General features: G+C 60.1%; 2 protein-coding genes across 5 annotated transcripts in view; both read right to left on the reverse strand.

The window, feature by feature from the left end:
- Positions 1 to 2,496: 2,496 nt before the first annotated feature.
- NKX6-3 (NK6 homeobox 3) lies at positions 2,497 to 6,674 on the reverse strand. Its single transcript, XM_060085863.1, has 3 exons — positions 6,293 to 6,674; positions 4,255 to 4,424; positions 2,497 to 2,718 (listed from the first exon to the last, which is right to left on the reverse strand). The coding sequence occupies exons 1-3, from the start codon at positions 6,672 to 6,674 to the stop codon at positions 2,497 to 2,499; spliced, it is 774 nt and encodes a 257-aa protein (XP_059941846.1).
- A 4,893-nt stretch (positions 6,675 to 11,567) lies between these two features.
- The window catches only part of ANK1 (ankyrin 1), a 98,002-nt gene continuing 95,870 nt past the window's right edge, over positions 11,568 to 13,699 (reverse strand). For 3 of the 4 annotated variants that reach the window (XM_060085844.1, XM_060085842.1, XM_060085845.1), the window contains one exon: positions 11,568 to 11,709. In XM_060085844.1, the coding sequence (XP_059941827.1) occupies positions 11,683 to 11,709 (27 nt within the window). In that variant the 3' untranslated portion in view covers positions 11,568 to 11,682. The remainder of the gene's footprint in view (positions 11,710 to 13,699) is intronic. The other variant, XM_060085846.1, reaches the window with a different exon arrangement.

Consider the following 13,699-nt stretch of genomic DNA (forward strand, 5'->3'; position numbering starts at 1 on the left):
ACTCTAGGAAGGCTGGAGGCCTTGACCCAGAGGTTCCAGTGGCAGGTGTTCCAGAACTTGGACATTGGAGGCGGTTTTGTTTAGCTCAGCAAATGTTTCCTTGGCGGAAAAAATTTTCCCTTCACTTGATATAATACTGACCCCAAACAATGTGAATCAGACATACAAGAATTATAGCTCTAATAGAGTGTTAGGATTGTAATACACTTACGAAGAAGGCACACGAGCCCAGTTTTCTTGTCCCTGGCTTCTCCCCACGCCTGCTTCATGACTTTGCACTTGCATTATGTTGAAAGCCTCCTCTGGCCAGCAGGCCCCAGACTCTCCTCAAAGTGCTCAGGAAATCCTGGGCCCCGCCTGGCTCACAGAGTTTTTCGTCTCTGTGGCTGTACCCGGAGGGTCCTTGGGTCCTCCCAGGTGGCCGTCCGGCCTGCTGCAGCTCAGGACCCCCGTGTCAGCTTGTGGCCAGGAGCACACAGGGCAGGTGCTTCCTTATTTCCTTCCCACCTTACGTGGAGAGAGACCGAGTGTGGGCCTCATTGTGGAATGAGGATCACGGCTCAAAAGCATCCTACATCTTCTTGTTATGGCCCTCCACCCTCTGGGTCCAGTAGGGTTATGATGAAGGCTTGGTGCCTCCAAGAGGCCCCGAGCTGGGGTCTCCGTCCCACCCTCCTTCCCGCTCCAGGCCGACTGCACCAGCCCAGTTCTCCCACCCTTTGGGGCCCAAGGGACCACAGAAGGACTTGCTGGGACAGCAAAGGGGGCAGGCTGCTCACAGCTTGGAGGGCTTGCTGGAGCTGGCATAGACGGTTACAGCTGGAAGGTCCTGAAAAGCACATCTCATCCCAGCCTCTGGCTTTACAGGAGAGGCCTGTAAAAGGCATTGCCCCTCGCGGGAGACGTGAGGGCCTGGGCGTCAGCTCAGGTGGCCTCATCCCACTTCTGGAACTTGGTGTAGGTACCTTCTGGGCCTGTGTTTTCTCATCCATGCAAGAGGGACAATCCCTCCTCCCGGGTTTCTGGTGGGGTCACGTGACACAGTCGGGCCTTCCACATGGGAAGAGTTAGTAGGTGTTCAGTCGTTGTCATGTTGCTATTCTCTGCCCCGGGATCTTTTCCTTACGGTACCGAATTCCCCACAGATAATTTCCCCCATGAGGCCGTGAGCTCCTACAGGTCAAGGACCCCGCTGAACGCCTCTCGGGTTTCTGTACTATGGCGCTGCCTGGCGCATACCACTGAGACTTGAGACTAACCGATGCCTGCAGGTTTCCTGATTCCCAGAGCCCTGTCCCCTGGGGGCAGAGACGCTGCCCTCCGGAGGGGCCCCCAGCAGCTGGCACGCCTGGGACCCCACAGACAGTTTTTCGGAAACACATGAGCCATGGGGAGGTTTCTGGGACTTTTATTTTTACCCTTTATTTTTTAAAAGCCAGTGAAGATGGGCGACTGCTTGGTGCCTTTTCCGCTGCTTTCCTCTAGGGCCTCACCCACCCCGCCTGCTGCAGGCCCCCTCCTTCCCACCTGCTGGGCAGCGCCCTCCGCAGCACCAGCTCCAAGGCCAGGCTGCAGGGCGCCCCAGGGAAGGGAGGGTCGTGGGTTCCACGCGAGTCCCTCCCGCCAGGTCCTGTCCTCTCCTGCGGGGGTACCCCGTTGGAGGAACAGGGGGTTCTGAGGTCCCTTCCTGCCCCGAGTCCCTCCCCGCGGGATGCTCCCTTCTCTCTGGGGGTCCTGTCCGTGCACTGGCAGGCACCGCCCAGGTGGGAGGCTCTGGGGTGCAGCATGGATGCTGGTGTTTCTCACCTTCTCTCTGCCTCTTCCCCCCAGTGGGCGCTTCTAATCTCTTCCCGTCCTGGGGTGGGGGATCCCCTCTGAGGGCAGAGTGGAGAAGGGATCACAGGAGGACAGCTCCCCCCAGGGGCACGATCCTTGAGTTGGGGTGTCAGGGGTATTCCTTCTTTGCTGGGACCCATTTCCCCTCCCGGGTGGGTTTCCTCCCGCCTGGATTAGGTTTGGGGCTCTGGCCCCTCAAGTGGGATCCTTCCTGTGCCGGGGTCCGAGGAGGGTCCCTGGACATGCCAGCTCTTCTTCTGCAGTCAGCGCACAGGGGGACCCTTGCCGGAGCCAACGGTTTCCCTGGGGGAAGGCTCCCCCGCCCCCGCAGCTGCCACGGTGGCGTGTCTGGGACCCCACGGCCCGTGTCCCGGCCGCAGAGCCTGATCGCTTTTCATCTACCTGTGTACTTAGAATCTGCAGAGCTGGCAGGGCCAGGCCTGGGCCCACAGAGGTGCAAGGCGGCGGAAGGGGTGCCCGGTCTCAGGACAAGTTCACGTCTCCCTCTTTGCCCCCTCCTCCCTTAGGAGACTGGCCTCCCCCCCCTCTTTCTTCCCCTTCATCTCCTGCTTCTCCCTGTCCATCCTCCCCCCTCCCCCCTCCTCCCCCGCAGCCCCCGTTAGCCTTTTGGGACCCGCGGGGACGCGGAGGCTGGCGGGGTCAGCCGTGCGCGCCCAGGCTGAGCACCGAGAAGGCGGCGCGGTGCTTGCGGAGCAGCAGCCGGATCTTCTCGTCGTCTGAGTCGGGGTCCAGCGGCTTGTTGTACTCGTCGTCATCATTCTCCGAGGCCGCGCGGTCTCCGCCCGAGGCCCGGGGCGTGGAGGACGAGGGCTCCAGGGCGCTCTTCTTCCGCCACTTGGTCCTCCGGTTCTGGAACCACACCTGGGAGAAGGGCGCTGAGGGTCACGCGGGCGCGCGGCGCGCACGGGGCCCCTTTGGGGAGGGCGGCCCCACTCGGTGGCAAGTATGCCCCCAGCCTCATCTTTTTTTTTTTTTTTTTTTTTTTTTTGCAGTACGCGGGCCTCTCACTGTTGTGGCTTCTCCCGTTGCGGAGCACAGGCTCCGGACGCGCAGGCTCAGCGGCCATGACTCACGGGCCCAGCCGCTCCGCGGCATGTGGGATCCTCCCGGACCGGGGCACGAACCCGTGTCCCCTGCATCGGCAGGCGGACTCTCAACCACTGCGCCACCAGGGAAGCCCGCCCCGCCCCCCAGCCTCATCTTGATCGTAAAATAAATGGTTCAGCAATGGACTAGGCTGTCATAGTCACACTACTTTTTTTTTCTGAGGGGGGCAATAAAATAAAAATAAATGTGAGTGCAGCAGCCCTTTCGTCTTAGCTCTTACCCTCCCTGCGGTGTATCTGCCTCTCCTTTGCCATCTGGGTACTTGGGTGGAAGGGGCTGACATGTTTTAACCTCACAGACCTTCACTGAGCTTCATGAATAGTTGCCCCCCAACTATAAAAATAACACATGCTCATTACTGGAGACAGAAGCTTGCGGAAAGGACCCAAAGAAGCGGAGTGGTGCGGAAAGGCCTTCCTCTTAGACTCGGCGCTTCCTCTCCTTGGGCCTTAACCTTGGGTGGAGGGAGCTGCCCGGGGGGTGGGGGGGTGGCCAGCTGGAGAGGCAGCGCCCTGAGGGAGCCCAGGCCCCGGTCCCCAGCAGCCCTTGTGTTTCCTTCTCCCCTCAAGCCCGTCGCCTTATCACAGTGCCGGGCAGTTACAGCAGAGCCCAGAGCTTGCTTCTTTGGTGCCCCCACCAAGAGCCCCTCAGGGCACAGTGAGCCTCAGAGTTGCCAGGGGTCCCCCCGGGAGCCTGAGGGGACAGAAGCGGCCTTACCCCCCGAGCTCAGGCCCGAGGTGTGCAGTTTGAGAGGGAGCCTTGCCCCGAGCTGAGCAGAGGCTCAGACCTCATGGGCAGGCGTGGGGAGGAGTTATCTTCATTTTCGAGTTTGGTGAACCAAGGCGGGCTCGTTTGCCTGGCTGACGGAACAAGCCTGAAGCCAGCTCTGATCCGGCCCAGAGGCTGCCATCAGCTCTTGAAACTTTTAGCCTCGACCGTGCAGAGGAGGGGAAGTCATGAGGTTAGAGCCCTCTAATCCAGGGTACTCACTTACCAGCCGGTGACCTGGGGCAAGAGGCTCAGCTGAGATTGTTTCTTCCCCTGTAAGATGGGTAATAAGGCCCACCACCAGGATGCTGTGAGGTTTAAATGGGCTGCCACACATAAGGCTCTCAGAAGAGGGCTCAGGAGATGACAGCCATCTGGCGTTAGGGTCATTATTACCGTCTCCAGGGTTAGGTGGGCAGGCGGTGCCCAAACACCAGGACGGCCTCCCACTGAGCTGCGATTGCCAGGAGAGTGGGGCTCCTCGCTGCCAGGCAGACACCTTCTTGTCCCTCGCACACTCACCTTGACCTGCGACTCGGTCATCCCCAGCGAGTATGCCAGCCGCGCCCTCTCGGGACCCGCCAAGTACTTGGTCTGCTCGAAGGTCTTCTCCAGGGCAAAGATCTGGTGCCCCGTGAAGGTGGGCCGGGTGTGCTTTTTCTTGTGGATACTGTCGCTCAGGGGGTCCGGGGCTGGTGGGAGGAAGGAAGTGTGCGGTTTGCGGGGTTGGGGGGCGCCAGCCCTGCCCCGCCTCTCCCACAGGGTGAGCGCCCGTACGGAGAAGCCGCTGGGGTTGGGGGGGCACGGTGGCACCTCTCACCCAAGCAGCATACCTCTGCCATGTCTGGGTGGGCGGGGACCCCGAGGGCGCCTGCCCCAGGTTTTAGCTGATTAGGGCCAGAGGATGCCTAGAACTGGGTCTCCTTGTGTAATGCCCTCACTATGCAGTAATGCAGCCACACCCCGAGGGGTGGTAGGAGTTTCCTCTGGGTCTCAGGGACGTTCTCTCAGGTCACCGAGAGACGGATTTAGCACCTTCCACCAACCGTCAGGGCCCCAGGGGCCTGGGGGTTCCTCCACTTCCTTGCTCTTGAGATCCCATTTCCCAGGTTTCCGGGAAACTAGAACCCTAAGCTCCAAGTTACTGCTGTCCCCTGTCACCAGGCCTGGGAGTCATGTGGCTTCAACCCCATGGAGAGTCCGGATGCAGAGCCTTAAGAACTGACCCCTGCCCGGCCAGGGCAGCCTCTCGGGAGCTCGGCGGGGCGGGGCGGGGGGGCGGATGGGGACCAGGGGAAGCAGAATGCCCACGTGCAGGGCCTTGTGCAGTGCAGCCGACCCTCATATCCCATGTCCTCACTTTACAGGTGAGGAAGCCGAGGCACAGAAAGGAGATGAGGCCTCCTGAGAGGCTGTCACCCTCAGTCCCCTCCCCTTGTGTTAATGCAGCCACTGACTCAGATACTTCCCTGTGTGTATACGTGCATTTGAGGTTGAAGAGCAGGGGTGTGGAAACGGGGTGCGTGTGGGTAGGGGAACATGGGAGTGAGAGACAGGGACAGCTGAAGGCCTAAAGCACCCACAAACCAGGTTATAGAATAGCTTCCTCTAGAGATGAGGTCTCGGCCCCCCGTGGGACTCCCTGTGTTTCAGGCTGACAAGGGGTGTGAGGGTCCCGAGCAGCATAGCGGGCAGAAGGCAGGTGTGCTTCGGGCTTTCCTGGGCCGCCCCAAGCCCCTGTGCCGGTGGAGGAGCCCCCAGGTGGGACGGAAGTGGAGGGCCCCTCTGCCCCCCTGATCCGGGCCCAGGGGTGGTTCCTGCAGCCACTGTCACTCCCCCTGCCTCCCGGGTGATGCTCCCCTGCCTGTGCACAACCTGCCACCTCCTCTGGTCCCTCAGGCCCCTTCTCTGCCTCAGAGTCTGGGGACCCTCCATGAGAAGTTTCCTCTGGCATCCTGGGGGCCCCGGACCAACTCTCTGAAAACCACGGTTTGGGGATGGGTGGGTGAGGTCCCCCGACAGCGAGGGCCCAGTGGGACTGGACTCAGCAGCTGCTCCCAGAGGCTGGGTGGTACGGGTGCTGCTGTTCACATAAACCCCGAGGAAGGAAGCAGGCCCCCTTGATGGCAGCGGGACCGAGATGGGCTCAGGGTACATTCTGTGTCCCTGAGTGCTGCCGGCACACGCGCGGGGGGCTCTTTGGGAAGGTGACGCCGTAGCTGTTTCTCACTGGGGACGGCATGTGCCTGCTTGGACGAGGTGGTGACACGTGCTCTGGGCGGGAGACGGAAGGTGAGCAGGACTGTACACAGGGTGGGGGTGAGCCGTGTGGTCTCCCGGGACCCCGGCTTCCCCAGGAGGGCAGCTGGTGAGGAGTGAGGGCGGAGGTCAAGACGCCCATCGGAGCGAAGCGGGGGGTGGGGTGGGGAGGGGAGAAGCCCCTGCTGCACCACGTGGAGGGCCGGACCCTGGGGTCTGCCCCAGACTGTCGGATGGCGGCCGAGGACCCCTGTGAGCGTCTGTTCCCGTCCCCCGTCCCCCCACTCCTCCCCGTACTCACTGTTGCCGCACGGCCGCCCGCCTCGCCAGTCCTGGCCCGTGTCCGCCCAGCAGTTCCGGGTCCGGGTGGGGTACTCGTTCCCCGCCTTGGAGAAATTCCCCACCTGGGGACCGTAGTAGACGCCCTGGGAGCCGAGCCCACCGAAGCCGGCCACGTGGGGGTAGCCGGAGAGGAGGCTGCTGTTGGGCGCGGCCACGGGCCTGCTGAGGATGTCCGTGATCCCGTGCGGGGTCCCGGCGGGCAGCTGGGGGCCCAGCCCCTGGGGGCTGAGCTTGTAGAAGGAGTTCTGCGCAGAGTACTGGCACACGGGGGCCTTCACCTCCGAGAACTGAGCCAGCGGCGCGTTGCTCAGCAGGAACGGGCCCTGCAGGTTGGACTCCATGGCCCCCCCCCAAGGGCCAAGGGGAGGTGGGAAGCCCAAATCCAGGCCCCTAGAACCCCTGAGCTCCGGCCCAGAATCCCATGGCAGCTCCGGAGGGTCAAAGTTGCCTGAGCCCCAGGCCGCCCTCCCACCCAGGCATTCGGCCCAGTCCTTGCCCGGGGCCGGGACCACGCGGGAAGTCAGGTGCTCCCAGGGCAGGTGCGAGCCCTCCCAGCGCCCCTGCCCTCTGTGCCTGCCCGGCCTGGGGAGAGGTGGCTCCCCCCGCCTCAGCTCAGGCCCCTTCTCTGCCTCAGAGTCTGGGGACCCTCCATGAGAAGTTTCAAGTTCAGAGAAGCAACATTTCCCTGATAAAGATGGGGCCCATTAGAATACAGACCCGAGACTGGCTGAGCTGCTCGAGCCGCGTCGCCATTGGTGGAAACCCTGACGGGCCTCACATTGGCTTTTCCTAGACAAATTGCACTTTGAAAGATTGACTGTAAAATCAGCCAGCGTGTGTGTGTGTGTGTGTGTGTGTGTGTGTGTGTGTGTGTGTGCGCGCGCGCGCGCGCGCGCGCGCGCGTCAGCAGAGAGAGAGAGAGAGAGAGAGAGAGAGAGAGAGAGAGAGAGAGAGAGAGAGAGAGAGAGAGAGATGGGGGGGTGGGGAGAGATGGGGGGGAGAAAGAAAAGAGAGAGTACTCTGGAACCTATGTTCATTCTCAGAGGGTCCACCAGCTCCTGGTCCCCCAAGTGAGCATCTAGGAAAAAGCGCTGCGGGGGGCCCCTGGGGCAGCTGGAGGGCACAGTTCCTCCAGCTGCACCCCCTGCGGGCTCAGGGGATGCTGTCCTGAGGTGTCCAGGCCCCTTTCTGGGCACATGCCCAAGCCTCTGGGGGAGTGTGCAGTCTGGACACGGATGCTTCACTTCCCTCCTCCGTGCTGGGCCGGGTAAGTGGGGAGGCTGGACTTTGGGGCCTGAGAGCCTGGGGGTGGGAACCTGCCAGGCAGCCTGGGGCAGGGGGTGGGAGTGGGGCGCCTCCGGGAGTGCTGGCTGTGGGTCCTGCCTGCCTCTGCCTCTGCCTCTGGGCAGCCTCCCCTGATCCCTCCGTTCTCCCTTCCTCCTCCTCTGAGGACTCATTTGTGCCTCTGTCATGTTCTGCCTGGCTGGGCACGTGGGATGGAAACCTCTGATGGCTGAGATGGCGGTTGATTCCGTGGCGGTGCCTGTGCGGGCTCTTGGTTGGTGCTCAGTAAATATTTGACGGATGAGACTAGGTTGAATCGCCGAGCACCCATATGCCTTTCTTTTCCTAATGAATTTTTACAACATACAAGGCTCTACTGGGGTCTCTCCCCTGTTTTACCAACAGGGAAAATGCGGCAAATAACTTGGGTCATTTCTGCACGGAGCAGCATCCTTTCCTGCAGTTTTTTTAAAAATGGCAATCAGCATGTCGCTGGTCTGGACGTGCAAAATGACAGGAAAAACAGTGGCTGCCTGACAGATGGACTTCTATCCCTCCTCTGCCTGGCAGTCCCAAAGCCGTTTCTGATCAGTCCATGGTCACCCTCTGGCAGGTGGACACAAGCCTGCTCCTGGGTTTCCTGCAGGAGGCCAAGGGCCCAGGCTGAGGGGAGGCTCCCCTCTCACAGAGAGCCGGCTCTCCCCATGCTGCTGTTATCTGCTGGGGCTGGAATTGGCCATGACCCTGTAGCGTAGGTGACGTAGGTTAACACAAGAAAGACCTCACCAAGGCTGTGGACCTTGCTTTTCTGGAAGTTTGGATTAAAAATGAGAAAATTTCTTATCGGTCTGAATTGGCTGTGCTCCAAAGCTGCCCATCACAACCATTTGGGAAACTGAACTCCAGTTCCCAGTGTTGCTGCAGGAATCACCTAGGCAGTTGTGATTCTGAACCTGTGCTTTACAAAACCCTCTGGGTGAGGCTGGTGCACAGCCATGGCTGGTTCCTTGATCTGGATGTCTTTTCTGATGCTGAGAGAGAAGCTTCACAATCAGAGTGAGGGCGGAGAGTGCTCCTAGGACCCTGTGACTGTGATTTGGCCACCCCCCGACCCCCCCACCAATGATGGGAACTTGTGAGGAGGAAAACCTGCAGTACATAATTTTATTCTTATTTATCACCAAGCTTGACAAAGGCATTTGTGTTCAGGACTCCCAGGATGACAAACTGAAGAGACTTTTGCAATCGCTTAATCCCTTCCCCCATTTGACAGATGAGGAAACTGAGGCCAGCTTGGTGACCAGCCTTGAATGAAGTGTTAGGAGCTAGTTAGGAACAGAGCGATTTTCTTGGAAGTTCTTGAACTCTGAATGGCATTGCCTGCAGGGGCCAGATGCCTTCACAGGGAGCACTGGGGGGGAGGGTCCCCCTTAGTGTATGCCCACTGTGGGCTCAGCCGCGTACCCTGGTGTTTGTGGCGCGCCCCCCTCCCAACATCTTGGACTTGCCCCCATCCCATGGTCCTCAGGTGGGACAGAAATCTGTTCTACCATCTGCGGGGTGGGGAGTGCCTCTCCTAGAGTGGGTGGTCCTGATTAAGGGGGCTGTCCAAGTTTCCAGAGAAGGTGGGCGCCTCCCTGGGGCGCAGGCCTTCCTGCAGACTGATCATCCCCAGACTCCCCCAGCGCCCCCTCTCCACACTCCCCAAAGATGCGCCGGGAAGGAGAGATGGAGGCCTGTGCCATGAGTCGAGTTCTTTATTAATTTTGACATTTGTCCAGCTGGTGTAGGGAGAATGGTCTATACATCAGAGTGGAGTGGGGTGCGCGGTGGGAGGTCCCACAGAGCGTGTGGGAGTCAAGAAAAGAATCATTTTCATAACAATTTAAAAAATCAGGGTGATTCCAAAACTCCTAAACAGCGTCTAAGGTGCAGACCGCAGCATTCTCTAGGCATTGTGTGGCGACCCCCAAACCTCTCCCCTACAGCTCCTACTAGCAGCGGACGCAGCATGCCGCCGAGGCCCGGGGGCCGGCGGGCCAAGCAGCCAAGCCAGACAGAGCGACGAGCCAAAGCGCAACCGGGGCCGGGGCCGCGGCTCTACAGGAGCTACTGGGGCGGCGGCGGCGGCGCCCAGGCGAGGCGGCGGCAGATCGTGGCGGGAGGCGGCCCTGCGCCTGTCTTCCTCGGCCTTCACTGAGTCCGGCCGGCCGAAGGGGAAGCTTTGCGCGCGGCCCCCGCGGGGGTTGGGTTTGGGGCTCGTGGACCGACGGGCGCGCTCGGGCTCCCACTCCCCGCCCGCCCCGCGCCCCCCCCCCCCACCGGACCCACCGGAACACTTGTGCGCCGGGGCCGGCCGGGGCCTCGGGGGGTGGGGGGCTCTGACATCGTGAGAGCTTCTGTGCTACTTGGAAGGTTCGGATGTGCTCTGAGGACATCTCGGCAGAGAGGCAGGGAGGAGGGTGACCGGACATCCACACACAGTGGCCCTTGGGCGGGCGAGAAGAGCCTGCAGTCTCTCTCCTGGCCCGGAGGGTGCCGCGCGGGGCAGGCGCGTTGTGCTGATTCGGGCCTCCCTCTGCCGGGGGCTCTGGTGTAACTTAAGGCTCTTCCCCGATGGCACCGAGGCAAGGAACAGCCAGCCGCCGTCTCCGTCCTGCCCTGACGGGGCCCTGGCCCAGGAGGGTCTCCTTCCAGGCTGGGGCCTCCTGGTGGTCCGCCGTTTCTCCCCCTGCGCTGCCTCTCCAGGGGGTTCAGGGTGGGGTGTTGGTCAGATGGGGGCACTGAGGCTGCCCAGCCCAGGCCCCGCATCCCACGGCTGCCTGGACTTAGAGCACCAAGTTCGCTCTGGGAGACCTCGGGGCGGCGGCTGACCTAAGAACGGGCAGGTGCTTTCCCTAGCTGTACTCCCATCCTTCCTCTTTCACTGAGAGACAGGCTGTACTCCTTCTCCCGCAGCCTGGAGAAGTCCTCAGGAGCTGAGCTGTTAGTGCTTTGTACATACTGCTAAAGTGTTTCTATTGGTTTGCATAGTATTTATTGTTTTTCATATACACAAGGCTGATTACTGTACAGTTGACACTTTGAACACGGACTATGATATAAGTGCTTGAAGATATAGAAAACCTCTTCTCTATTGAACATGCTGGTGCAATCCTGGGACAGCCACCGGCCTTCCCCCAGCTGAGAGTGAAGACCCTTTCGGATGGGCACTGGCTCCCTTGGAGCCCTACAGCTAAGCCTGGGGGTCCTCGCCTCAGAATCTTAAGTCCCTAACACGAGGAACCCCGAATGCACTCTGAAGGTAATGATTTTCCATTGGAAGATGATTAATACTGAAACTGGCAGAGAGAGAGAGAGCGACAACATAAAAAAAATTCCAGTTTATCCACAGGAGAGTCTATACAACTTCGGATGTCACAGTAAAATCTGTGTGTATACTGAGCAGAGGGGAGAGGGGTGTGTGTGTGTGTGTGTGTGTGTGTGTGTGTGTGTGTGTATGCGTGTGTGTGTCCTGATGCCATGTAGAGCGTTCTGGAAGGTTCGGTCCAAGGGGGAGCGGCAGGGCTGGTCACACGTGGAGCGTGGAGGTGTGGGGAAGGCTGGTGGATGAGGGTAAGGGATTAAGGTGTGGAACTGATTTCATGTCTAGTTTTCTTTTTCTTTTTTTTCCTTTCCAGGAAGCTCACATGGATTTCTTACAGATGAGGTTGAAAAAAAAAGTACCCTGTAACAAGTTGAAATTGAAATGATTTTAAAAAATATCTCATCCCAGCCACAAAAGAGCCCTTGTTTGCTGTTGCGTTCGGTGCTCTCCTGCGCTTGTTTTACGTCCCCCCTCTCTCTCCCCGCTCTTGCTGCTTCCATCCAGACTCCCGAAAGAGATCCACCATCGCCAGAGGCAGGATAGAGGACTGTAGGTCATGCGTCTACAGTCGGTCGTTCATGCGAACAGGTGACTAAAGGACCTCCCTTACAGAGGTCATGCCATAGGCCTCCAGGGACGTGTGCGCGGCTTCCGGGGCCTCGGTCCAGCTCTCGGGTGCGTGGCAGAGTGTGTGGAGTTCAAGGGTTGGGTGTCGAGGTGTGATCCTGAGGGACACACAGAGAGGAGTCACTTAGAATTTAGAGGCGCGACTCCCAGCCAAAACCCACTATCCAGAGTTTTGTGCTGGCGACTCGGGCAGGGGTGAGTCAGGAAAAGCAGCCTCCCCAAGCCAGGCAGGAGCTGAAAGGCACTGAGCTTGGCCCGGACCTTCCTGAAATACCAGCCATCCTTCTCGCACTGCCCAGAGGCTGCTACTAGCTCCATGCCCATCGAAAAGCTCCCTGGGAGACCCTCCTGTGGGGTACTCTGTGCCCGCACGGTCACCTGGGGAGAGGTCCCCGTGTACCCAGCACCTAGGAGAGGGGCCACGTGCTCGAGCCCAGCAAGGACCAGGCTAGGGGATGGCAGCACCCAGGCTTGTCTGGTTTGGTTCAGCCAACATGCACTGATGTCTCCTGTGTTCCAGCCTGCGGACCCGGGGACGGAGCAGACGTGGCCTCGGGAGCTCACAGCCTCAAGGGACCTCAGCGCCTCTTTGGCTCTGGTCCACAACCCTGACTGTCGGGGCCTCGGGTTCCTCTCCCCGTGCCCTCTGGATGGACAACCTCTACTGGGGCAAAGAGATCTTTGAAAACCAGATGGCTTCTCCCCAGGGGACTATGTATGTTAGGCTGGAAGACAGCAGCTTTGCCAGAGTGAAGTTCAACTCTGCAGCCTGGGAATCACAGCGCCATGGGGCTGCCTCCTGCCACCCCGTGGGGCCTGCTCCTCCAGCCGGGGGTGGGGGGACAAGCCCACCTCCAAGCCCAGCCACCCAGGGTTCTGTCTGCAGGGACTTAACATTAAGAGGAGCTGACAATCTCCTGGGTGGGGTGGGAAGTGACACAGAAAGCTGGAAACTCACTTGAGGCACAGCTGTGTCCCCGGACAGGGAGCTCATCGTGGGTGCTACACGTGCCAGGGCTGGGGAGGAGGCTGGAGGTGATCAAGGGGAACTCAAGCCCGAGTGGTTCCCCAGGGAGGGAGGGTGGGGCTAAGCTCCTCCCCAGAGCGAAAGGCCAGGCCTTCTACTGCCGGTGGCTTGAGCCAGCGGTTGCCCGGGAGGGGACTCTCCCATCACTGCCAGCCAAGCCCCTCCTCCAAGTCCAAACCCGCAGGCCCGCGGCTGCCTGCCTTTGTCCTCGGCTCCCCCGTCAAGGACACCATCCAGTCTCCACTTGGCTGAGATTCTGCCCACCACCCTGCAGACCTCTCCTCCACAAGACCTTCCTGAAGACTGCAGCTTCCTCTTATCTGTTCTCTCCCGTTGCTGCCTTGCACGCAGAGTAATCTCAGCGTGCAGTTAAGAGTATGAACTCTGAAGCCGGTCTGCCTGCGTTCACATCCTGTCTCTGCCAATTTCCTGCTGTGTGGCCTCGGTCAAGTTACTTACACTCTCTGGGACTCAGTTTCCTCTGCTGTAAGACGAGGGCAGCAGCAGGATGCACCTCGTTTGATTGTTGTGATGTGGGAGAGCTAACGACCTAGGAAGCGCTCAGGACACTGAGCAGTATCGGATGCCGCCGTGCTTGGGCTCCAGAAATGCCCTGTCCTGTCTGTCCTCTCTCCTGTCTGCTTACTTCCCTGGCTAGAGTATAAACACTCTGAGGGCAAGAGCAAAGCCCTTACCCTTCCTACCAGTCCCACGGCGCCTACCCCAGCGCTAAACACGCCACATAGGAGATGTGATGAAAGCCTGAGCCTGGGGAAGACAGGCTACCGTCTCCCTCCCACTTGTCTGCCCAGACACAGAGCAGAGGAGAAAGTTCGAGGCTGAGATCTTTCTAGCGTAACCGTTCTTCCCATCTCTGGGTGAGCTGAGACTCCAGGAGGAGCAGGGACGGGCCCGGCGGGAGCATCCGGGCAGCAGCCGGGGTGGGAATACAGTGCGTCTCTATTAGACTCTAATAGAGCCGCAACCTCCAGCTGCGTCCGGTACTCTGCCACCGCCCTGGGTGCCCCTGGACACGGTCTCACCCTATAAACGCTTAGAAA

This window comes from Mesoplodon densirostris, chromosome 20 (genome assembly GCF_025265405.1).
Source record: "Mesoplodon densirostris isolate mMesDen1 chromosome 20, mMesDen1 primary haplotype, whole genome shotgun sequence".
Taxonomy (NCBI): Eukaryota; Metazoa; Chordata; class Mammalia; order Artiodactyla; family Ziphiidae; genus Mesoplodon; species Mesoplodon densirostris.

Bases quoted from the DNA above. Each gene is read 5' to 3' on its own strand.
- NKX6-3 (XM_060085863.1), bottom strand. From the start codon at position 6,674: ATGGAGTCCAACCTGCAGGGCCCGTTCCTGCTGAGCAACGCGCCGCTG. The intron at 4,425-6,292 runs GTGAGTACGGGG...TCCTCCCACCAG, and splicing joins CGGGCGGCCGTGCGGCAACA to CCCCGGACCCCCTGAGCGAC. The intron at 2,719-4,254 runs GTGAGTGTGCGA...CCCTTCTCCCAG, and splicing joins TGACCGAGTCGCAGGTCAAG to GTGTGGTTCCAGAACCGGAG.